Raw genomic sequence first — 24,346 nt, forward strand, 5'->3', positions numbered from 1 at the left:
ACTACATAAAGTTTGAGAACGTTTAAGGTGAGCAGAAATTATAATACGCCATCCAACTAAAGCAGTTAAATCAATAGGACTAATGTAGTGTGTGCTTGTTCCAGTGAAACACCAGTTCAGGTTGTCTGGATCAACCTAGATGTCTTCTCCATAAAGTCGTTTCACTGCTAAAGATTCTTGTATCAAGGAGAGTTACTTAAGAATTTGAAACTGTTGCAGTTCTGATTGTGCGTACCCATTGTAGTCTTTCTGATTGCCTTAATCTGTATCTCATTTCTTAAACACACGTGCTACAGCCAAAAAGTCAAAACAAACTTTGCCACTATCTTTTACTTCATACTCATCCCACACATGCACAGGCTGATGCCGACAGTTTCTCAACTTTGTGCCAGCGGTGGTTACTGTCCAAGAAGGCCACATCTTCATACTGAGTGGGACGACAGCAGGGATCACTAGCTATCTTCTCCTCAGCTAGTGAGGGTATCTCACTTTTACGTAGCAGTACAGCTAGTGTGAGGTCATGGTTGGTTCGTGTTTGTGGGCAGCTTCCACTGCAGTACTTGAATACGACTGTTTCTTCTGAGTCATAGCCCAAGCCAAGGTCTTTCACCTTTAGGAGCAGGGTTCTCAGACGGCATTCACGTTCTTCTGCCCTGTCCCGGGCTGCTCGCCTCTTTCTGAGGGATCGTGCCATTCTTGAACTAGCCATTACCAGAACTGGGGAATGCAGCACCTTTTGGTCAGTTTTGTGTATCTCAGCAAATGTGGGCCTCTTCCAGGAGTTCTTGTGGTGACCTGCAATTATATAAGGTGTACTTTAAGTGTTGCAATTTTCTGCATAGATACCTGCCTCCTTTATAACATTAACCTCTATTTTGTCAGCAGTGTTTCATTTCTACTTCAGACACCTGTGATCCCATTCATACCTCTTTGCTGTCTTACCCAATGATCGGCCTTTACAAGACACAGTCCCCTGTGTAATTGAACTGATCTGTGATGGGCAGTTTCCTTGAACAAGCGACTGGCCTTTTATAATTGAAAGAACAATGTGTCAATAACTTGGAAATGTAGCATGAGGTTCACTAATATTTGTGTTTCGAAGGATGCATGCTGTACTGACAGCGATATTCTTAAGAAACCAGCATGTTTACAGATAGCTAACTGTCTTGTAAAGTATGGATACCATTCTAGTATACATTTGTTTTCTGTATGTGTAATGTTGGTCATTCTCTAGAGAGGTGTTTCCTTCACTCTATGGCTGTCTTCTGATTTGCTGTGTTTTTATTGTCCCAAAATATTTTTTGACTGCTAGTAGAACCTTACAGTTGAAACTTTAATTTAGGCATTGAGCAGTTCATAATAGTCTGTGTCTGTTAGATAATTAGGTATGCACTTTTCTTCCCACCATACCCACATATCATTTTGAAATAAGTTTGGGCTCATGATGTGAACATTTTAATGTCCACTCTCACAGACGCACAAAGTCTGTGATGAAAAGAGCAGATGTTATGTAGTCCAATCTCGCCTACATTCTTACCCGTGGGTTCGGAGCCAAATATCAGCTCCGACTCGGCCAAACTTTTCTAGCTTGAAGTCTTCTATTGGCTGGGCTAAGAAGGTATCCCATGCTGCACTGCTCCGTATCCCCAGAGCTTGTTTGCCGCTCGTGTAGCTCGGACGTGGTCTCGCTCTTGGCTGTGGCTAAGTACCTTTTTTCTTCTTCTTGAGAGAATTTGTTACAAACAAAAGCTATTTTAATAGCTATTTGTATTTGGTGTTTTTTGGGTATAATCTGTAGTGTGATTGTTTTTTGTGGTATCCCACTAGCTGTTCCAATGGGCTAGGCCCGTTTCAGTTAGAGGACCTAGTCCTTCCCCTTACTTGTCCCTGTGTTTGTTTTTTCCTATCTAAAACCGTTTGAATTAGAGGTTTTAGTGTCTGTCTTCCTTGTTCTGTATGCAAGTTTGGTCTAAAACCGTTTTAGTTGGAGGTTTTTAGCCCTAGTCATCTTGGTGTGTGTCCCTTCTGAGGCTTGTGTCTGCTGTTGTTTGTGGAAAAATTTGTTCCCGCGTTTAGTGTGGTGTTTTTGTGACACTGTAGTTGTTTTTCCAGTCAGGCGGTGACTTGCTCGTGGTGTTGGTATTTGTGATTAATTTTCAAGATGTCCAAAGATTCCAAGGAGCACAAACCTTCGGGTTTTAAAAAGTGCTCTAAGTGTGGTTACAAGATGTCCATCACCGATGGACATTCAGTATGCGTTTATTGTCTGGGAACAATCCACTTGCAGGAGTCTTGCAGCTTCTGCCCTGCTTTTAGTCCCAGGGTGCTCCAAGAAAGAAAGAATAAGTTAATTCTTAAGGGTCTCTTGAAACCCTCGTTCGAAGAGGCCATGGATTCTGCTTCCAGTTCAAAATCAAAATCCACAAAATCAAAAAAGAGATCTCCAGATCCTTTAGTCTCCTTGGAGCCACCTGAGAAAGTAACAAAACTAGCTTTGACCTCCTTGGCTCCACTGTCCTCGGGGCCGCAGGAAGTGTTGGTGTTGATGGAACCGGCGTCGGCTCCAATTATATTGGAACCTCTTCGGAGCCGATCACCCAGTACTAGACCAGTGTCACCTGAGAGGAGATCTCGATCTCCCTCCCTGTCCTCCAAATCCTCCAGGACACTTTCAGATGTGGATGTTGATAGGGTGGTGCAAAGGCTCCTTCAGTCACCGGTTTTGGCTAAATTGTTCTCGGCTCCGTCCCAGTCTACTCCAGAGCCTGTCCCGATACCTTCTTCGATTATTCCTGCAAGCGCATCTCTGTCCTTGGAGCCGGAATGCTCCGCTCCATGTGATGTTCCTAGGTCGGTTCCGATGGCCCCTCCGGGCTTATCAGTGCCGACATCAGCTCTAACCCCCTCGGCGCCGTCCACGGGGTTTGGGACTCTAGATTCTTCAGTCAGGCCCGAGGGGGACACCTTTCGGTTCCTAGTCTCCCGCTCGGTGCCTCGGCACGGGGAACCCCGACACCTGTTGTGGCCTCGGAGGCTGGCCGGTCCTCTGATTGGGAGGGGGGCAGCCTTTGAGGCCATGCGGAGTGTGCTGGCCAGATCTTCAGCCACATCATGTGGGTCGGTCATTCTGTCCCCTACCACTCCGATGAGAGCCTCTGATCACCACCTATCTGTAGACACCGGAGCCCCAACGCCTAGGGATACCCCCACGAGTGGTCCCCAAGTTTCTGAGGGCCCCTCAGAGTTTTTGCCTGAGGATCCCCCTAGAAAGAAAACGTGCAAGAGGAAGCACATAGACTCCCAGGATGAGTCTCTTACCTCAGATACTGACCTCGAGGAATCGGAGGGGTCCCCCAAGTTATCCTCTGACGGTTTCTTTCTCCGACATCCTGGAGATATTGAAATAAAGAGGTGACTGGCCATCCAAAGCCCCGTCTGAGGAGGAGTCTGTCTTCCTTGAAGGCCTTTGGTGCTCAGCCCTCCGCCTCCTGGGTGTCCCCACCCTTCGAGCTCCTGGATTTAATTTGTTGGACGGTGTGAGAGAACCCTGATTCTGGAGTTTTTGTCCAAAGGAGTCCCTGTGGATGCCATGGTGGTGGCGGCGGCGGCCACTCAGAAGGAATTAGCTGAGACTTCTTCCTCCGTCCATCCTCCTAACAAGGAGTCTAGGACCATGGACCGGTAAGGGGAGTGTACCCTCTCGTCAGCAATCTTTACCTTACGGTCGCTGAACTGCCTGTCTCATTTTACTTGGCTCCAGAGAGATCTCAAGGAGTTAGGAGATACTCTTGCGGGTAATGTTCCTGAGGCAGTGGCCCAGATGGTTAACGCCTAGGTGTCTACCCTCAATTCCATCGTTAACTCCTCCATGCGGCTCATTTCATATGCAGCCGATGGAGCGAGTAGGGCAGCAAGCTCAGGAGTCGCCCTTAGGAGGAAAGCCTGGATGTGCCTTTGTCATTTCGTGGAGGCCTTCAGGTCTTCTTTCACTGACGCCCCATTTGATGGTTCTTCTTTGTTTGGAACCAAGGTGAAAGACACCCTCACCAGGTGTGAGCAAGAGGGAAAGACTCTGTTTGCTGTAGGGGTCCGTTTTTCCCTTCCCTCTAGGCCTTACCCCAAGGCCCAGAGGGGTGGGAAGATGTGGTTCAAAAAATCACAAAGGTTTTTTCCCGGTGCACAAGGTGAGCCCCCCTCCAGAGGCAGAGGAGGGGGGGTTATTCAGGGAGATGCCACCCTAGAGGCAGAGGGGGCCCCTGCAATTTGGGAGACCGCGATTCCTTTCGCGGCTCTCCCCACTGTCGTTCCTGATGGGATGCCTGACTGTGCGTTTCCGAAGCCAGTCGGCGGGCGAATATCATTATACCCAGAAGCCTGGCAAAGCATCACCCAGGATCGATGGGTATTACGAATAATTTCCGTAGGTTATGTCATTCCCTTTTCGTCCGATCCCCCTCCAGTCAGAAAAATCCCGGACGTTCCACCCAGTCAAAGAGATCACGCAGCTTCAGAGGTTTCAAAGCTGCTAGAAAAAAAGAGTCATACAACATGTCCCCTCAGACCAGATCGGATTAGGAACTTACTCAAGATTCTTTTTGGTGCCGAAAAGAACAGGGGACCTGAGACCCATATTAGATCTCAGCCAACTGAATAACTATGTAAAAAAGTCCAAGTTCTGTATGGTCACACTACAGTCCATTCTTCTATTGTTGGGAAAAGAAGTATGGATGTGCACCATCGACCTCAAGGATGCTTACTACCATGTCAAAATGGACAGGGCATCCAGGAGTCACCTACGCTTCCGGCTGGGAGACAGTCATTTTCAGTTTCGAGCACTGCCCTTTGGTCTCACCACAGCCCCCAGGGTGTTCACCAAGTGTATGGCGGTGGTGACAGCTCACTTGAGACGTCAAGGATTCCAAGTGTTTCTATATCTGGATGACAGGCTCCTCACCGCCCCCACCAGGCATCTACTAATCCAAGCCAGGGATGCTACCATCACTCTCTGTCAACAGTTGGGCATAACACTGAACTGGGAAAAATCTGCCTTGTTGCCCTCACAGATTGTCATTTTTATAGGTGCAGAGCTAGACACCATTCAAATGCGAGCCTTTCTACCGCAGGAAAGAATCAGAGCCTTAAAGCAACAGGTGCACGCCCTGCTACCCCTGAGGAAAGCGAAGGCAAGATGGGTTCTCCAACTCCTGGGGACTCTGGCAGCAACAATTGTTAGTCCCTCTAGCGAGATTGCACATGAGGCTCCGTCAATGGTTCCGCTTTGCTCAATGGTCTCTCCAGAGACTTCCACTTTCCCACCCTATTTTGCTCACGGACAGATGCAAACAAGATCTCAGTTGGTGGCTTGACACCAACAATCTGAACAGGGGAAAACCCTTCATTCCACCACCCCCGGTTGCCATAGTGACCACGGACGCCTCCCAGATGGGGTGGGGAGGCATTATCTTGGCAGGATAGTCCAAGGCACATGGCAAGATCATGAGATACATCTGCATATCAACGTCCTAGAGATGAAAGCGGTGCTGCTTGCATTGCAAGCACTTCAGAGCTTTCTACCTCTTGGGACTATTGCAGTACACTCGGACAATATGTCAGTGGTGTGGTAGCTGAACAAGCAGGGAGGAACCAGATCATACCCACTGTGCAGAGAGGCCATGCGAGTATGGCAGTGGGCAGTATCTTCCCAATGGTTTCTGGTGGCAATGCACATTCCGGGGAAGTCCAGTGTGATAGCAGACAGGCTAAGCAGAGCTGTTCTGATGCCTTACGAGTGGTCCCTGAATCGTCTAGTTGCAGAACGAATCTTCAGCAGATGGGGTCAGCCTTGCTGCAACCTTTTTGCCAGCCCCCTCAATGCCAAATGCAGCAGCTACTTCACGCTGATCACCCCACAGGGGGAGTCACCCAGGGACGCTCTAGTCCACGATTGGCCCTCCGGTCTGCTTTATGCTTTCCCTCCATTTCCCTTGCTATCAAAAGTGATTCAGAAAGCGCAATCCTTGGGAAGCAGAATGATTCTAATTGCTCCACACTGGCCTCGTCAAGTCTGGTTCCCCTTTCTCCATCCCTACATTGTGGACACATCTTGGACTGTGGACCCACAACCAGACTTACTGACAGACATGTCGGGACAGTTCCACCCCTCTCTGTGGACCCTCCGGTTGACAGCCTGGCTACTCCACTTCTGTCGTTAGTTAGGCTTTATCAGTTTTCACCTGAGGTAGTTCATATTTCATCTTCCTCTCATAAGCCCTCTACTAGGAAGATTTATTCCTGAAAATGGAAGAGGTTTTCTATTTGGGCTCATACCCAAGGAATTGACCCTTACACAGCTCCAATTGCTTCCGTCTTGGAGTTTTTGTCTATGCTTTTCCAGCAGGGCTCACCGTCCGCTACCATTAAAGTTCAGTTGGCAGCGATTTCTAATTTTCATGTTGCTAATGAGCCTAGTCTGATGGCTCACAGACTCTGTAAGGCTTTCCTGAAGGGCACTCTGTTACTCCGTCCTCCTGTCTCAGAACCGATCATGCCCTGGGATCTAAATTTTGTTCTGCAAGCCCTTACTTCACCACCTTTTGAGCCTGCAGCTACCTGTGACTTAAAATTCTTGACCTGGAAAACTGCCTTTTTAATAGCCATCACATCAGCCAGACATGTTTCAGAAATTCAAGCTCTTTCTATCAAACCTCCATACTTGATCTTTCATAAGGACAGGGTTTCTCTTAGACCAAACCCTTCCTTTCTTCCTAAAGTAGTGTCCATATCTAATCTTAATCAATCTATTGAGTTGCCAGTGTTTTTTCCCCATTTTTCAAACAAGGTAAAATTTAAATTTCATCAGTTGGCTGTACACAGACAGTTACGTTTCTATCTGCACAGAACCAAAGATCTCTGAAAATCTGATCAGCTGTTTGTCTCCTTTTCGGAAAACAGAATTGGGTCTCCTGTCTCCAAAATCACCCTATCCCAATGGATATCAAATTGCATCTCTTTCACTTATTCCTCAGGGGGTAAAGACCTACCGTTTCCAGTCAAGGCTCACTCTACTCGTGCTGTATCTACATCTACAGCCTATCAGGCCAGATTGTCTATGGATGATATTTGTGCTGCAGCTACCTGGGCATCTCCTCGCACCTTTGTTACTCCTTACAAGCTGGACGTGGTATCTAGGGGCAGTTCTTCCTTTGGTTTCACAGTAATCAGGAATATCTTCCTCTGAGCCTCCCAGGATGTAGGTGTTGGGGACGCTGTCCCACGGGTAAGATTCAAGAATGTAGGCGAGATTGGACTACATAACATCAAGAAGTTATGTACTCACCATAATGTTCGATGTATGTAGTCCATCTTGCCTCACATTCTTACTTACCCTTCCACCTTCCCCCTTCCTGGAGGATCTGGAGGTTGTCTGGTTTTTAGAGCTCCCTTCACCTTTAGTTTATTCCTCTTTACTTGGATGATGTCCTTCAAGGATGCATCTGCAGTCATCACATATGGGTTGTCCTGCCTCAGGCAGCCCTTCAGTCAGCCGGATTCCAAAGTCTGGGTCTGGCCTCGGCTTATGTCGCACTTTCCCCGACGTCAGAGCATCTGGGGTATAAAAGCATCAGCCGACGCCATCTTCCTCAGTCTTTCTTGCCGCGTGGTGCCCGAAGCAGAAGCAGTTCGCAACTGCCGGTCGGCCAGCTCCTGTGATTCAGCTACCGAAGACTTCGAAAAAGCTAAGTACCCCGTTGGGGACTCTTTCTTGCCTCAGCCGATGTCAGATAAAATTAATAATTGTTTAACTTGTGGGAAACAAATACCTCATAAGGATTTCCACTCTTACTGCCTCCCCTGCCTAGGCCCAGACCACGATGTCTCGGCCTGTTCAGCCTGTGCTTCCTTCAACCGACGAACTCTTAGGCGTCGGTCGGAGTTTGCAGAGGAATTTTTTGGGGCTAGTTTTGCTTATAAGATGCCGTCGGAGACTCCGACTTCGCATTTAGTTAAAAAACAGAAGGACAAGGACCGACACACGCGGTCCGCGGTTTCGGCTGAAACCACGGTCAGGCCTGCCGCGAGTGTCTCGGTCTCTGCTGAGAGTCCTTGGTACTTCCTATTACCGAAACTGCACAACCGACTACCTCGGCCCCGGAGGCCCCGGCCGAGTCGGTTATTGAATTACCTACTGAAACCGGTGTCCAGGAACCTTCAGACACCATTCCTTTAGACAAGTCTACTCCTGCACGTGGTGCAGCCAGACCCCCTGCTTCCATGTCCATTAAGGCTTTTTCTAGGGCTAAAGCTGCTAAACTTACTAAAACTTTGCCTCCCAAGGTTTCCACTCAGAGACCTTCCTCTGTCTCTCAGATTCTTAGCCTAGCAGAGGATCTTATCTCATTAATTAGGGGTTCCCAACCTCATCCGGACAGGGGCTCTCAACCACCTCCAGACAAAAGGCCCAGGGTTGAGCCCTCGGATCCCCAGTCCTCAGATGAGTCCACTGATGGCTCTGCTCTGTCAGACCACCAGGAGGAGGCTTATTCGGCCTACGAGGATTATGATGCTGAAGAATCTATTCCCTTGGCCTCCCCTCCTGAAGAGTTTTCCTTTGGAGAGACATTACACTCTATGAGAGAACATTTTCAATGGCAGGGTCAGGAATTCTCTGATTCTAGGAAGAGATTAAGGACCTTTTTACATTTACCTCTGCATAGGCCTTTAGCTATACCTCCTGTTTTGAATGTCATTGATGACGTGTACTCTGATGCTAGTACAGCCCCTGACTCTCTCCCTCCGGCTTCTGCCAAACCTGATAGGTACTACAGGGTCCCGGACTCACATCTACACCTGTACAAGGCCCACTCTGCTGATCCAGAAACTATTTCCCAGGGCCCAAAAGGGGTTGCAGCTGCCACTGCTAAAAATCCTCTACCCTCTGAAAGGGAGTCCAGAGCATTAGAGAGATGGGGTAAGAAAGTGTATACTTCTGCAACTCTTTCCATGAGGGCATTAAATTGTCAATTTCATATAATACAGTACCAAGAGTATTTGTTAGATGAATTGTATAAGAAACTGTCCTCTTCTGAACCCCTTGATCGCAAATCCCTTCAGGATCTGGTGCATAACTCCCAGCAGGTTAGTAACCATTTCTTGCAGTGTGGTTATGATGCATTGGAAGCTTCATGTAGGTCAGCTATGACAGGTGCAGTTATACGTAGGCATGCCTGGCTGAAGGAACAACAAAGGGCCTAGATGTGACAGTGATGAACATGGCACATATACTGGAATATTTGGCAGAATTGTTCCACAATGGCCTGTCTTACTCTTCCATTAAGATACATGCCTCGGCAATTTCAGCAGAATACAATGTTAATCCACCTGTCTTCTCTCATCCTCTCCTAAGACAGTTTCCAAGAGGAATCAAAAACATCAATCCTCCAAGGAAACCACCTCTACCTACTTGGGACCTTAACTTCGTGTTGGAAAAACTAACACTTCCTCCCTTTGAACCAGCAGCATCGGCAGATCTACAGTTTTTGTCTTGGAAAACTGCCTTCCTTCTGGCCATAACCTCAGCAAGAAGAGTATGTGAGTGACAAGCTTTAATGGCAGTGCAGCCATTTCTTATCTTTCATCAGGACAGAGTTTCCTTGAGGACCAATCCTACATTTATGCCAAAGGTGGTATCCCAGGGTATCTTTGAACCAAGCTATTCACTTGCCTACATTCTTCCCACAACCACAAAATAAAGGGGAGAGACTTCTGCACACCCTGGACATACACAGACAATTGCGCTACTACTTGGGCAGAACTAAAAGTTACAGAAAGACTGACCAGTCGTTTGTAGCATATGCTGCTGGGGCACAAGGAAAAGCAATTTCCAAACAGACAATTTCAAAATGGATAGGAAATTGCATTCGTTTTTGTTACTCCTTTCATGGATAAACCGTGCCAGCTAACATTAGACCTCATTCCACGAGAGCCACAGCCACCACCACAGCCTTCCTAAGAGGGGTGGCTACCAAGGACATTTTAGAAGCTGCTACATGGAGCTCCGTGCATACATTTGCCAAGCATTATAATTTACCTTTATACTCCAGATCCAGAGCAGGTTTTGCTACGGCAGTCCTGCAGGGTATCTTAACTACACCATCCTTTACTTAGTACCTCCACCCCCAGATTGGCTATGATATTCTACCCATATGTGATGACTGCAGATGCATCCTTGAAGGACATAGTACAGTTCTGTACCTACCATAAATGTAGATGTCCGATAGGTATGCATCTGCAGTCAGGTTTACCCTCCCTCCTTCCCCTCTGTGGTATTCCTAGGGTGCTTACCCCTCTATTAGCTAGCTGGGGGAATCTATTATGGTGTATATGTATGTATATATTTTTGCAAATGTTTGGAATTTTATTGCATTTCTCCAAATTTAGCCTTCCTAGAGGGCACCTGGCATCTGGGGCAAGAAAAACTGAGGAAGATGGCGTCGGCTGATGCTTTTATACCCCAGACGCTCTGACGTCAGGGAAAGTGCGACATCAGCCGAGGCCAGACCCAGACTTTGGAATCCGGCCGACCGAAGGGCTGCCTGACTGAGGCAGGACAACCCTTATGTGATGACTGCAGATGCATACCTATCGGACATCTACATTTATGGTAGGTACAAAACTGTACTTTGTTATGCATGGGGTATGAGTGTGGTGTTCGCAGCAAACTAGATCTGGGGATATGGAGCAGTGCAGCATGGGATACCTTCTTAGCCCAGCCAATAGAAGACTTTGAGCTAGAAAAGTTTGACCGAGTCGGAGCCAATATTCGGCTCTGAACCCACGGGTAAGAATATGAGGTGAGATGGACTACATACATCGAACGTTATGGTGAGTACATAACTTCTTGTTTTCTGTTTTTGGATAAGAAGTGCATACTTCATGATAATTCATTCATTTTTCTAATGCTGCTGTGTTCTGTTCAGGGTTATAGAGAGTTGAAGACAATCTCTTGAAGCCATATGCATAAAGCAGAGAACTGGTTCTGAATAGAATGCCAGTCCATCACAGTGGCACCAAAATACCCACACCTTTGTGGTCACACTAGAAGTTTGCCAGTATATCTATGAGCTTGTCTTGTGCATATGGAAGGAGCTCAAGTACCCTGACAAATCTGCACTTGGGCGTGCACAAAAGGTACCCCTGCCAGGAGTCAAACCATAGCACCAGGGGTCTTCAAAAACACCATTGCATGTCCCCAGAAAAAGCAGTTTTTTTCACTTACCACAAGAGGAACTGCATAGTTAGCTTCCTTTGTAGGTAAGATCATACACATTTATTACTCTTCTGTGGCCAAAATAATGACACCTTTAAACATTTGCTTTTTCTTTTTGAGTGCAGTAATTGTGAGCATTAACCCTAAATAACCCTATCAGGTTTACCATCAGAAGAAAAAGATTTCTTAGAAACTTTGCCTGCTAAACTGGAATCCACTCCCAGTCATGGTAAAAACTTTGCAGAATGTCATGTAGCTTTAACTGCACATGTCAAAACAGGTTACAAAGGAAATTGCTACTGAGACAATGGATATGCACTGCTTTGTAGGCTAGTAAATGTCAGACCTTTACCTGAAACTGCCCTCCTCTTTCAAACGTCGTTATTACAGTTCTAATATGAATATATTAGTGAAGTGATCAGCGTGGGACCATATGCTTAGCGATGTACTCCTTTAAGCAGACTCTTTTCAATCACTTAATAGTGTTCACTTCCCAATTCGAGCAATGTTGTACAGGGTAGTACTGGTGAAAATTTGTGTCTACCCATCCAGTCATCAAGCCTAGCCTTAAAGGTAGCCAGAATAGTACTTTGTTTGGCTTGTAGTGGTGACTTATTCTGTAGGCTAGAAATAAGTTGAATTAGAACCCTACCTCTCTAGTGAGTTTTATTTATTTGTTGGTGTTAATGTAGGTCTTTAGTGTGGGTGTTTGTAGAGCCACTGGTTTTACAAAGAAGTAGGAGGTCAAATAGGACTGGGTCTTTCGTGGCTCGAAAAGGAAGACCTCACAGCAAACTGTAGGCTACTGAGAATAGAGTCATGCTAATCTATCAAGGTAATTTAAAGATTGAAGACCTTTACTTTTCTTGGTTAGAAGTCTTTGGGACCTTTCTAATTGAGCAATATGCTTGGATTTGTACATATCAAAGAGAGCATTGTATTCAGTAAAGGGTCTGATAAGGAAGGGGTACAGTGGTAGGATGGCTTCTTTGGATCTTGAAGACATTACCTTGGGAATCAGCTGGGCTAGATAGAATAATTTCCCCAACTGTGGTGAAAACACGATGATTGAATGAGAGAGTGTTATCCACATAAATACCCAGGTCTGTCATGACTGTAGCTGTCTGAAGGAGTACTATTTGTAACATATGAGGTGGGAACAACTTTTCTACCAAATGTTACTAGGCTGCATTTTTTTAGATTTAGTTTGAGACCGATTTTGATGCACCAGGTATGTGCATATTCAAGCCTTTGCTGGAGTTGTTTTGCATCAGTGGATGAGAAGATAACAATGCCCAGTTTTCAATAATCGACAGACTTGGTCAACCACTTCTGGGATACTGGCTTGGTTGTTTTTTATACTTTATTTTTAAGTCTTGGTTTCCAGCTAAAAGGGTTACATTCCTTATTGTGTTTTCCCCATATTGTTAGTTGTGTATTGCAAACAGCCTTAAACATCTAATTAGTAAACCACAAAGGTGGTATTTGTGCACATATATTTCACCACTCAGTTTGCCTCATGACAGACACTGCTAAACTGTTGCAGTTTTTTCAAATTTGTTTAATTGTAATGTCTGTGTGTTTAACGTTAAATGTAATCCATCTTTATGTATTACATTATTGATATTTTTGTGATTTTGTTGTGGTTTTTGGCTAAAAAAAGATTTTTGGAGCAGTTCACTTAGTTGATCATCAGATGCAAAAATAAAAAGAAATAAAATCAAACAAAGATGTCCTATTCCTGTGTTGCAGTATTCAGGGTGCGGGATTTCATGCCCTCAGGTAACTCGTACGTTGGCTCTTATACAAAAGCTTCAGCTTGGCTGTTGCAGTGTGCGTGGGACATCACACGTAGGGCCATAAACCAGGGGCCTTAAATGTCACGTCTGCACGCACAATCCTCAGAACTTTTCAGTCACAGACAACATTCGCATCATATGATTGTTTCTCCACAAACGTCACATCCTAAGATAAGCAACCCATTGAGTTTCTAACATCTTATTTTTGATGATTGTTCTTTGTAACACTTGGTTGTTGTAGCCTTTAGCTGATGTGAGGGAAAAAGGGAAAGTGCCAGTGCGGGCGCCAGATACCCCATAAAGAGATGCCCATGACAGGTGTGTTTTTTTTTGCCTAGGCCATGAACATGATCACTCCTCCTGCGCCCTTTGTCAATCATTTGTGCCCATGACCTTGCCCAGCCATCTAGCTGTGTTAAACCTGTACCTGGAGAACCAGCTCCTTAAGCGGTTAGCCCTTAGGATGGATCCTACATCAGAGGCCGCACCTGAACCCTTGCGCAAGAAGGCCAAGGTTCCTAGTCCTTCTTTGCCTGCCGCTCCCCGACGCACCACCAACTGCCGTTCTAGGAGTTGAGGTGCGCTCAGAGGATATGTCAACTGCAGCAACGTCCCTTGATGCCATTTCACAGCAGATGACCGGCACATCTGTGGAGCTTATCCAGATGACGACTGTGAATGTCTAGGGGGAACCAGTTTCGGTGACACCTCCAGCAGAGATCCAAACTTCGGATGTGTTACTGTCCAAACCCAACGCCAGGCCTCTCTCTACTTCCTTCCTAGCCAAAAAGAAGCAAAAATCTAAACATACCTCCACCTCTTCAGAAGTTACACTGGATTGGCAGGCCTTCACGTCTTCTCTCATGCAGGCCTTTATAGCCCTCAGGCCTTCAGCCTCAGCCACCTCCACCTTGCCTCTTCTGAGCCCTATACCTGCCTCTGCTTCTTCCCTTCCATCCACGACCCCTAAAGTCAGAGAAGAACATCATGAGTATTCCTTCTCATCCTCAAAAGAGTCCATTTCTTATGTTTCCCAGATTGCCTCCCCCCAAGAATATTACTCTCCTGATGAGCTATCTGTGGAAGGGGATTCTTCCCCTGAGGTCATTACCTTTGGTGAGACCATCACCAGGATGAAGGATTACTCTAAATGTGATACGTCCCAAATGACAGACACCCAAAAAAGGTACTTTGAGCTGCTGCAAGTGGAATCCCCCTCCCCTTTAGCAGTTCCTCCTGTTCTGCCTGTTTACTTGGATGCCTTCAACACTGCTTCCAAAGCCCCTGACTCCCAGCCTCCGGCCCCTAAACGTCCTGACCGCTTCTACAAAGTACCAGATGACCAAAAATTCCTGGTCCAACCACCCTTGGCTGTTATTGCCAGCACTGCAGATGAGCAATCTAGACTGCTGCCTCCCTACTGCCCATTGACTAAGACAGCAAGTACATGGATAGGATGGGGAAGAAGGTATACACTTCTTCAACTTTGGCTTTCAGAGCCATTAATTATCGGACTCACATGGCAAAGTATGCATTAGACTTGGTCTCTCAGGCCTTCTCCATGCTAGCATCCTTGCCTGACAGCCCCATCAAGATGGACACCTCAGCCAAACTTTCCTTGGCACAACAGGTAGCCAGGAATTCCATCAGATGCAGCTACGATGCTGCAAAAGCATCTGCCAGGTCTGCAGCATCTTTTTCAGTCCGCAGGAGGTACTCATGGCTAAGACTCCAGAACCTCCCTGAGGATTTCAAGTCTAAGATCCTGGAAGCCCCTCTGGACCACGATATGCTTTTCAGCAAACAATCTGCTGATCTTTTTAAAAATATACAAGAAAAAAAGCAAAGAACTCCAGGACATCAAGCACCTGCTGGTGTCACCCATCCCCAAGTATTATAGAAACTACTCTGCTAAGGCCACCTTTATGAGATGTATTCCTCAGCTCTTCTCCTCCTCTTCCAGGTCCAGGAGAGGAGCTAGAAGACCTATCAACTCCAGATCCTCTGCTCCACCTCATCAGCCCAGACAGCCCTTTCAGGACGGAGGAGGTCCCAATATTGCGTGACTTGCTTGGCCACCTTCCCCTCTCAGCCAGCCTTTCCCACTGTCTTCCCCTTTGGCAATCCATCACTTCAGACCAATGGGCCTTAAATATTATTCAAAAAGGGTACTTCCTATCCTAGAAAGAGAAGCCACCCAGAAGAGGCATTCCTCTCATCCCCAAAAACAAGGCCCATCTCATGCCACAAGTTCTGGCAGACCTTTTAAATCTAGGCACCATAGAACCTGTCCCTCCAAGAAGGAAAAGGGTTTTACTCCCACCTCTTCCTGGTCCCCAAAAAAGACGGCCCCTGGAGACCTTTCTTAGACCTGCCCTTCCTAAACCACCGTCTTCAGGTACCATCTTTCAAAATGCTCTCTCTTCCCACTCTGCTGCCCCTCATTCCAGCCAAGGCCCTCATGGCCACCCTGGACCTAAAGGAGGCCTACCTGCACATACCCATCAGGAATTCCCACAGACAATTCCTACATTTCTCTGGACCTGCCTCTCATTTCCAATTTACTGCCTTGCCCTTTGGTTTATCTACGCCCCTCCAGAGTCTTTACAAAGTGCCTGGCTCCAGCCATTGCCTTCTGCAGAACTCTGGTTATACAGATTTACCCTTATCTGGATGACATCCTGTTACTGGCAGAGTCCAGGGATGCTCTATTGAAGCATCTACATTTCACCATGTCCCTTCTGCAGAATCTAGGATTCAACCTCAATTTCCCCAAATCCTCTCTGATCTCAAGCCAGGACAAAATTTTCCTAGGCTGCAGAATCAGAACAGACACAATGAAGGCCTTTCTACCACAGAACAAGTTTCGTTCTTTGACTTCCCACTTCCAGGAAGCTCTGTTATTCCAAAATGTGATGCCAAGGCAATTTCTTCATCTCCTGGGTTTAATAGAAGCGACCATCCCCATACTACCACTGGCAAGAATGCACATGCACAAGTTGCAGTGGTTCCTGAAGAACACTTGGTCCCAACACCTTCATCCCCTAGACCATGGCATCCCCTCCTTCCCTGTCTGAAAACAAAAATCAGTTGGTAGATCCAGCAAGTGCAACTGAACCCAGGGCTCCCATTACAACCACCCACCCCAACCCAAGTAATGCATACAGATGCCTCAGAATCAGGTTGGGGAGCAACTATGGCCTCTTACAGGATTCAGGAAAAGTGAAATCCCTCATTTCCGGCCAAACATATCAATATCAGGGAAATTACAGCAGTCTTCTTAGCTCTAAAGACCTTCACCCCCCCCTTCTGGTTCCAGGGGTGCTCCAGATTGTCACCAACAACCCTACGATGATGTGGTACCTCACCAAGCAGGGACGAACAAAGGCCTATCAGCTGTGCAGATTATCCCTGCTGATATGGGACCTAGCCTCTTGTCTCAACTTAGTCCTGCAAGCAGCTTACACCCTGTCACAGGACAACCACCAAGCAGATCTCTTGAGCAAGACCTCCTCACCTCAGCACAAATGGATGCTGAGCAGGGAGGTGGTCTTAGACATAGTCCACCAGTGGGCTGCTCCACAAATAGACCTGTTTGACTCCCCCCAGAACAGGCAACTGCAGAACTTCTAAAAAACCCTCTCCCTCTAGCATGGAGAGTGGACACTTTCAGCTTCCCTTGAGAGGGGAGGTTTCTTTATGCCTTCCCCCCCATTCCCACTGATACAGAATGTCCGCCTGAAAATTCAGAAGGACAAACTAAAAATCATGTTAGTGACTCCCTACTGGCTAAGGCAGCTCTGGTTCCCCTACTTCACAAACTAGCCAAGGGCAATCAGTTCAAGTTACACTACAAGGTGGACCTACTGACATAAGACACATGAACTCTCTTACACCCACACTTACAGATGTTGTCTCTGACTCTGTAGGTGATAAACTTTTGATCCCTTTCAGACATCACTACTCAGAGAACGTGCTTTCGGTCTTAATGAAGGCAAGAAAACCTACCACCAGAAAATCTTACCTGGCTAAGTGGGAAAGATTTGCAAAATGGTGTCTGAACAAGGGAAGGGACCCCAGTTCTGCTGAGGTTCCCCTGGTTCTAAACTACCTGTGAAATTGATAGAATGGCCTTTCTTATTCTTCTGTAAAAGTACACCTCTCGGTTATATCAGCCTGCCTGCCCCTGGAACCCCCCCTTGCTGGCCAGGCTTGACGTAAATCTCTTCCTTAAAGGGGTCTTGCACATGAGACCACCTAGAAAACCTATCCCCTGTCTTGGGACCTCAACTACATATTAGAGAAATTAACCCAGTACCCCTTTGAACTGGCTGGGCCTTCTTCCTTACAGATGCACACATGGAAGACTGTCCTGCTGGTGGCCATCCCATCAGCCAGAAGAGTGTAAGAATTGCATGCCTTAATGGCCTGTCCCATTACTGTCCAAAAATAAAAAGAAATAAAATCAAGCAAAGTTGTTCATGTCATTTTTATTGTGTTCATATGCCATGTAGCTCTTAACAGCTAGGCTTGTTCTTGTAATTATTTTTCCACACTTGTGGCTTGTGTTTGGGTTGGGAATGAACAGAGCCAGACCCAGCCCTCACCCCTCCAGTTACCAAGTAAATAATGTTAAAAAAAAAAACACTGGACAGTTGAAAGAGCTGTAAGGGGAAATTTCTCTTATCCTTGCAATGTAGTGTCCCTCAGAATAGGGGAAACATACCCAACAACAGCAAAATGCAATGCATACATGTATTTTTTTCATTATCAAACTATTATTTTTTTCTAATGTGCACTTAAACTATAACCCGCTGAGAATGCAGATCAGTTTCACTAGTTAATTTCCTAATTCTGTAGCCTCACTGGAATAATTAGTAGAGATAGCTTTTTATGAGAACTGCAGCAGGAAATGAAATGTGAAATGCATGTGGTTATGTGGTTTAGCAAAAATCATCAAGAACAGTACCGGAAAGGCAGCAAACTTGAAATGTTGCAGAATACTCTGGCATTGCTTATAATTAAGGGGATAGGGAAACGGAGGACAGATGACAGCAACATAATAGTGGTACAGTAGCATTGAACAACAAAGAGCACAATGATGGTTTGCAGCCAAGTCCCATGGTCGTAATAATCTAAAACTTTATCAGGGGCAAAGAAGTAGCCTGTTTACATTGAATTGCTGAGAAAGGGCAGTATCTCCCCAGTTATCAAGTCAGATGTTGTAACAGGTCATATTCTAGGGAATGCCTTACATTTCTGTTCTGTTTACGTATTGCAGTCTGAAGCACCACTTGTCATTTTCCTTTTGGAACTGTTTTTGTGGGGAATGCCCAATGGTACTACTCTTGAGAATAGTAAGGCAGTTTGAAGATCCTTTTATATGCCTTTAGGAGGGATGTTGACCACTGCAGGCAGACTAAAACCCATATAGATATCTGCATCCAGCTGTTAGGGTAGCACACCATCTCTGTGGCAGGGCCTGTGGCCACCTAGTTGGTAGTGTGACCCATTGGTGTGCCTGCACCTGTTTGTTACCACAGATTGACATATAAAGATTTCTCCACTGGCCTGCTAGCACACAACAAGGTAATCTACATATGTGCCAGCACCTGGCTGTGTACACCATGTCCACAGGCATACCTGCACCTCAATGTTCTTGTGGTCCAGTGTGACCCATGGATTTGCCTGCACCTGGATCTTGATGTGATGTGTATATGCCTTCACCTGGCTTTCGGTGTGGTACTGTGTGATAAGCGGATGTGCCTGCACGTGACTCTGTGTGATATGTGGATGTAAAACATCAAACAAATAAATTGCTGAAAACACCACACCGGCCAAAAGTAGATAAGATTAGCGCTTTTGTTTATACTGATTAGATAAACTTCATCAGATACATATAAAAGGGAAATGATCACTTAAATACAAAAAATTATCATGACATCACATCCTGTCAAAGATGAAAAAGTTTTTTTAAAAATACATATACTTAACCTTATAAGCTATAAATTTAAAACAAAGCATTATATCTTATCGGAACAATGCTCTTAATTTTAATAAACTCATAATGGAAACGGTGTCATTTAATCCAGGAGACACCGAAGCATTTAATTTCAATTGCCATAATAATTCCTTCTCTTCTAAATACAAAGAGACAGGGCCCCTCCCATTGTCAAAAATTTTTTCTATCACTAAGAATTTAAATTCATGATCCGGGAAGGCTGCCACATGTCTAGCCAAGGCATTTATTGAATTAGATTTGGCTATGGCATATACATGCTCATAAATCCTACTTTTAATAGCTCTATCAGTCTTTCCTACATAGTAACAGGGGCAATGGTTACACAAAGCCAAGTAAACAACCCCTTTACTATTACAATTAAATTTATCATTGAGGTAGAATCTTGTCCCATTAATTTCAAAATGTTTAGTCACGAGTATATGTCTACACATCCTACAGGCCCCACATTTTGACATTCCATAATGGGGTTTATAAGTTCCTTTTTGTTTGACTTCTAAGATGTTCTTTAAGTTTCTCCCCTTCTTAAAGGTGATATTTGGAATCATACCCAGACATTCTTTTAGAGCGGCGTCATCCAAAATGAATGACCAATTTTTCATGATAATGGTCTTAATGCTTAGCGCATCTTCTGAAAATGTAGTTATAAAATTGGTCCCTATAAAATATTTCTCATATTCATCAGTTACCAAAGGGGATGACACAACTGGAAGTTGAAATACAGGATTTAAAAGAATGCAGTGCAAGGAAACAAGTTCCTAAAGGCTTAAGACAGTGGCGTTTCCCTAATGGGTTGGTGCTGCATTCGGATTTCCACAAAGACTTATATTTATTTGATAAGCAAGGACTTGAATTCATTGATTGTCTTATTAAGAATTACAATGAACAAGTGGTGGTTTTGCAGAATGAATTAACCTTGTTAGATAATTTGATTAGGAATGATAAGAACTTTCCTAGGTATAAGTTTGATTTCTTGCGTATATTTTCTAGCATTGATAGTGCATTATGTAAAATCAAGAAATTGAATAGGGATGCATTGGCCTATAATAGAGGCACCGTTTACCCTTTACCTAAAAATTATGCTGGCAGTAATAACAATGCATTGAATGGTGGAAATAACTTGAATTCTGAAAATTTTGATAATGAATGCTTTTTCCAGTCTGTTGATAATGTGCATGAACAATGTGATTTCGAAGTGAGTGCCAATTCACCAGTAAGAAGAAGTGAAAGGATTGCTAGTAGGGGGGTCAATAATAATGTCAATGGTAATTCTAGAAATAATAACAATTTTTTTCAGTTGGGGGTAAAAAAGAATGTATAACAACATGTCCCCAGATATCAGAACCAGAAAAAGAGGAAATACCAGAACAAGAGGAAGAGGTGATGAATTCTTCCATTAGTTCTGGCATTCCTTTTAATGGTAATCCCCCTACTAGAAATGTTGAAATAGTTCTAAATTCCAGTGGGGACTTTAAAATATATAATTATTCTGATTTTCAACCAGATGTAAAACTGGTCGATGTTCTAGCTAAAGGATTGAATTTTGTCCCTTGTTTCAAAAGTGATTTGGCTAAAACACTGGCTGATTTAAAACTTTTCACTCGGAAGTTGAACTTGAAGGTCATGTTTAAGACTACTGCAAGTTTAGTCCGTGATTTTAGAGTAGCCAGTGTGTTCAATCCATCTTTACATCCGTCTATCATCCTATATGAAAAAATATGTGAAAATGACATTAGATATCTATTACAGAGACAATATAAATCAAAGAATAATAATAATAATTTATCTTTGGTTGAACGTGATATGTTAGATACTTTGAAGTTTGCGAATATTTGGATATGCAAACCTGATAAGGGAGGGGGACTAGTGTTCTTCAACAAAGATGATTACATAACTAGAATATTAGATTTGTTAGAAGCCCCAGCTTACTCCGAGGTTTCACTCAATGAAATCAATGGGGCCTACCATAGATTGAATGGGTTCATTAGTGATTTGTTTATTGAAACAGAATTGATATGGACTTATTCAATTATTTGAAGATGGCATACCCATTGATTCCAAAACTTTTTGGGTTGCCAAAAATACATAAATGTCTTGCCCTTCCACCTTGGAGACCTATAATCGATGGCAGGCAATCCATAACGTATGGCTGTGCAAAATATATTGATTGCAAACTCAAAAAATTCCTAGAAAATCAGAAACAGATTTGTAAGGACTCCTGGGCATTCCTTGAAGCTATGAATCAAGTCCCATTTAATCGTGAACTCAATTTTTTAACTATAGATGTCCGGGATCTTTACACCTGTATCCCACAAGATATCGGATGTGAGTGGGTTAGGGACTTTCTCTTAGATAAGGGAATGCCTCGTAATGACATTGATGTCCTGATTTATTTGTTAGAAATAGTTCTCACAAATAACTTCTTTATGTTCGATGGAAAGTTTTTTCTACAAAAGACTGGAATAGCGATGGGTTCCCCATGTGGGGGGACCTTCGCTAATACAGTCATGGCAGCCTGGGAAAGGAATTTCCTATTCAAAATCCCCCTTTTCATCGAAAAGGTAGTTTGGTATACCCGATACCTGGACGACATTTTTATTTTGTGGAATGGGGATAAAGAATGTGCAGAAACATTCATTTTGGAAATGAATAATTCTACAAATTTTCTTCAATTCACCTATGATTTCCAAGAAAATTCCATCACGTATTTAGATGTCATGTTAACTAAAAATTACGAATTGAATACATTTACATCCAGGATACATCGCAAATCCACCTATTCCAACTCATTTCTCCATTTTTCTAGCTGCCATCCTCTGCACCAAAAGCGTGGTGTAGTGAAAGGCCAGTTGGTCAGGGCAGCTAGGATGTCTACTTTGAAGAATGATTTCTTGGATGAATGTGAAATACTGTACAAAGTGTTTCTAAGTAGGGGATATCCATCTACGTTTATTAATGAATTAATCTGGGAGGTTTCATCCAAGAGAAGACAAGGGGTCTTTTTGCCTATTTTGAGCTATACAATTGATGTATCCAATGATTTTCCAGACAAGGAATTGGAAGAGGATGGGTTGAATATTATAAACCGTATTCCAGTTGTGTCATCCCCTTTGGTAACTGATGAATATGAGAAAGATTTTATAGGGACCAATTTTATAACTACATTTTCAGAAGATGCGCTAAGCATTAAGACCATTATCATCAAAAATTGGTCATTCATTTTGGATGACGCCACACTAAAAGAATGTCTGGGTATGATTCCAAATATCACCTTTAAGAAGGGGAGAAACTTAAAGAACATCTTAGAAGTCAAATAAAAAGGAACTTATAAACCCCATTATGGAATGTCAAAATGTGGGGCCTGTAGGATGTGTAGACATATACTCGTGACTAAACATTTTGAAATTAATGGGACAAGATTCTACCTCAATGATAAATTTAATTGTAATAGTAAAGGGGTTGTTTACTTGGCTTTGTGTAACCATTGCCCCTGTTACTATGTAGGAAAGACTGAGAGAGCTATTAAAAGTAGGATTTATGAGCATGTATATGCCATAGCTAAATCTAATTCAATAAATGCCTTGGCTAGACATGTGGCAGCCTTCCCGGATCATGAATGTAAATTTTTAGTGATAGAAAAAAATTTTGACAATAGGAGGGGGGGCCCTGTCTCTTTGTATTTAGAAGAGAAGGAATTATTATGGCAATTGAAATTAAATGCTTTGGTGTCTCCTGGATTAAATGACACCGTTTCCATTATGAGTTTATTAAAATTAAGAGCATTGTTCCGATAAGATATAATGCTTTGTTTTAAATTTATAGCTTATAAGGTTAGGTATATGTATTTTTAAAAAAACTTTTTCATCTTTATTGACAGGATGTGATGTCATGATAATTTTTTGTATTTAAGTGATCATTTCCCTTTTATATGTATCTGATGAAGTTTATCTAATCAGTATAAATGAAAGCGCTAATCTTATCTACTTGTGGCCGGTGTGGTGTTTTCAGCAATTTATTTGTTTGATATGTGGATGATCCTTCACCTGGCTCATGCTGTGATATGTGGCTGTGTCTGCACCTGGGTCTTGGCATTGTACGTTGTGATATGTCTGCACCTGGCTCTTGGTGTAGTGCTGTGTAAATACATGGATGTGCCTGCACCTTGCTTTGCATGGTACTGTGTGGATGTGCCTAAACCTGGATGTTGGTATACTATGTGTCTGTCTGCATCTGTCTCTTGGCATGATACAATGTTGTATGTCTGCACCTGGATATTGGTGTAGTATGATGTAAAAGTATGGATGTGCCTGCATTTGACATCTCTTGTGGTATGGTATAATACATGGTTGTGCTTGCAGGTAACTGCTGGCATGGTATGGTGCATTCTGTTAGTGTGCCTGCACCTGGCTCTTGGTATAGTACAGTATAGCATGTGGGTGTACCTGCATATTACTGCTGGTGTGGTATGGTATAGTCTGTTGGTGTGCCTGCACCTGGCTCTTGGTATGGTATGGTATAGCATGTGGTTGTGCCTGCACCTGGTTCTTGGTGTGGTATAGGTTCATAGGTTCATACTAGGCTATCTGTCCGAGGGCATTTACAAGCCTAGCCCATAGTTTTGTGGCTTACGCCACCCCTTTAGTATGGGGAACTATACCCATTATTTTGCTGTGCCTCTGTTGAGCAGTGACACTGAGGTAATCCCTGGGGTATATCTGCGATCTCCCATCCATTGGTCAAGATTTCTCTTGAACAAGGCCAGAGAGGTGCTCTGCCTCACATATACCGGGATTTTATTCCACAGCATAGGGAGTCTTTGGGTGATGAATCTATCCCTCCAGCACGTCCTATTAATAGCCGTGTCGAGGTTTAAGTCTCCCGCCCTTGTGGCTCTGACGGATCTAGATTTTTTGAGGTGAAGCATATTCATCAAATCTGGGTTTGACATGGCCTTGTATGTTAGGCAAAGGTCACCTCTGAGCAAGTGGTAGCGACTGAATAGAGCTGGAGTTCTTTCAGTCGGGCAGCATAGGACAGATGTTTGAGACCCTTTATCCTTTTGGTGAGGAACTTTTGTGGCCTCTCCAGCTGCTGCAAGTGTCGGGTCAGATACATTCCGAATGGGGCATTGTACTCAATCATTGGTCTGATGAGTGATGAGTAAAGGGAGACTATGACCTCCCTTGATCTAGATGAGAATCCCTTCATGATAAGGTGGGCAGTGTAGAAGGTCTTCCTAACTACTTTAGCTACATGGGTGTC

General features: G+C 44.2%; 1 protein-coding gene across 1 annotated transcript in view; it reads right to left on the reverse strand.

The window, feature by feature from the left end:
- Positions 1–24,346, reverse strand: part of PSPN (persephin) — a 29,926-nt gene continuing 5,580 nt past the window's right edge. The window contains exon 2 of the mRNA XM_044057083.1: positions 1–795. Within this exon, the coding sequence (XP_043913018.1) occupies positions 341–795 (455 nt within the window). The 3' untranslated portion in view covers positions 1–340. The remainder of the gene's footprint in view (positions 796–24,346) is intronic.

This window comes from Protopterus annectens, chromosome 15.part0 (genome assembly GCF_019279795.1).
Source record: "Protopterus annectens isolate FY-2018-M chromosome 15.part0, PAN1.0, whole genome shotgun sequence".
NCBI classification, from domain to species: Eukaryota; Metazoa; Chordata; order Ceratodontiformes; family Protopteridae; genus Protopterus; species Protopterus annectens.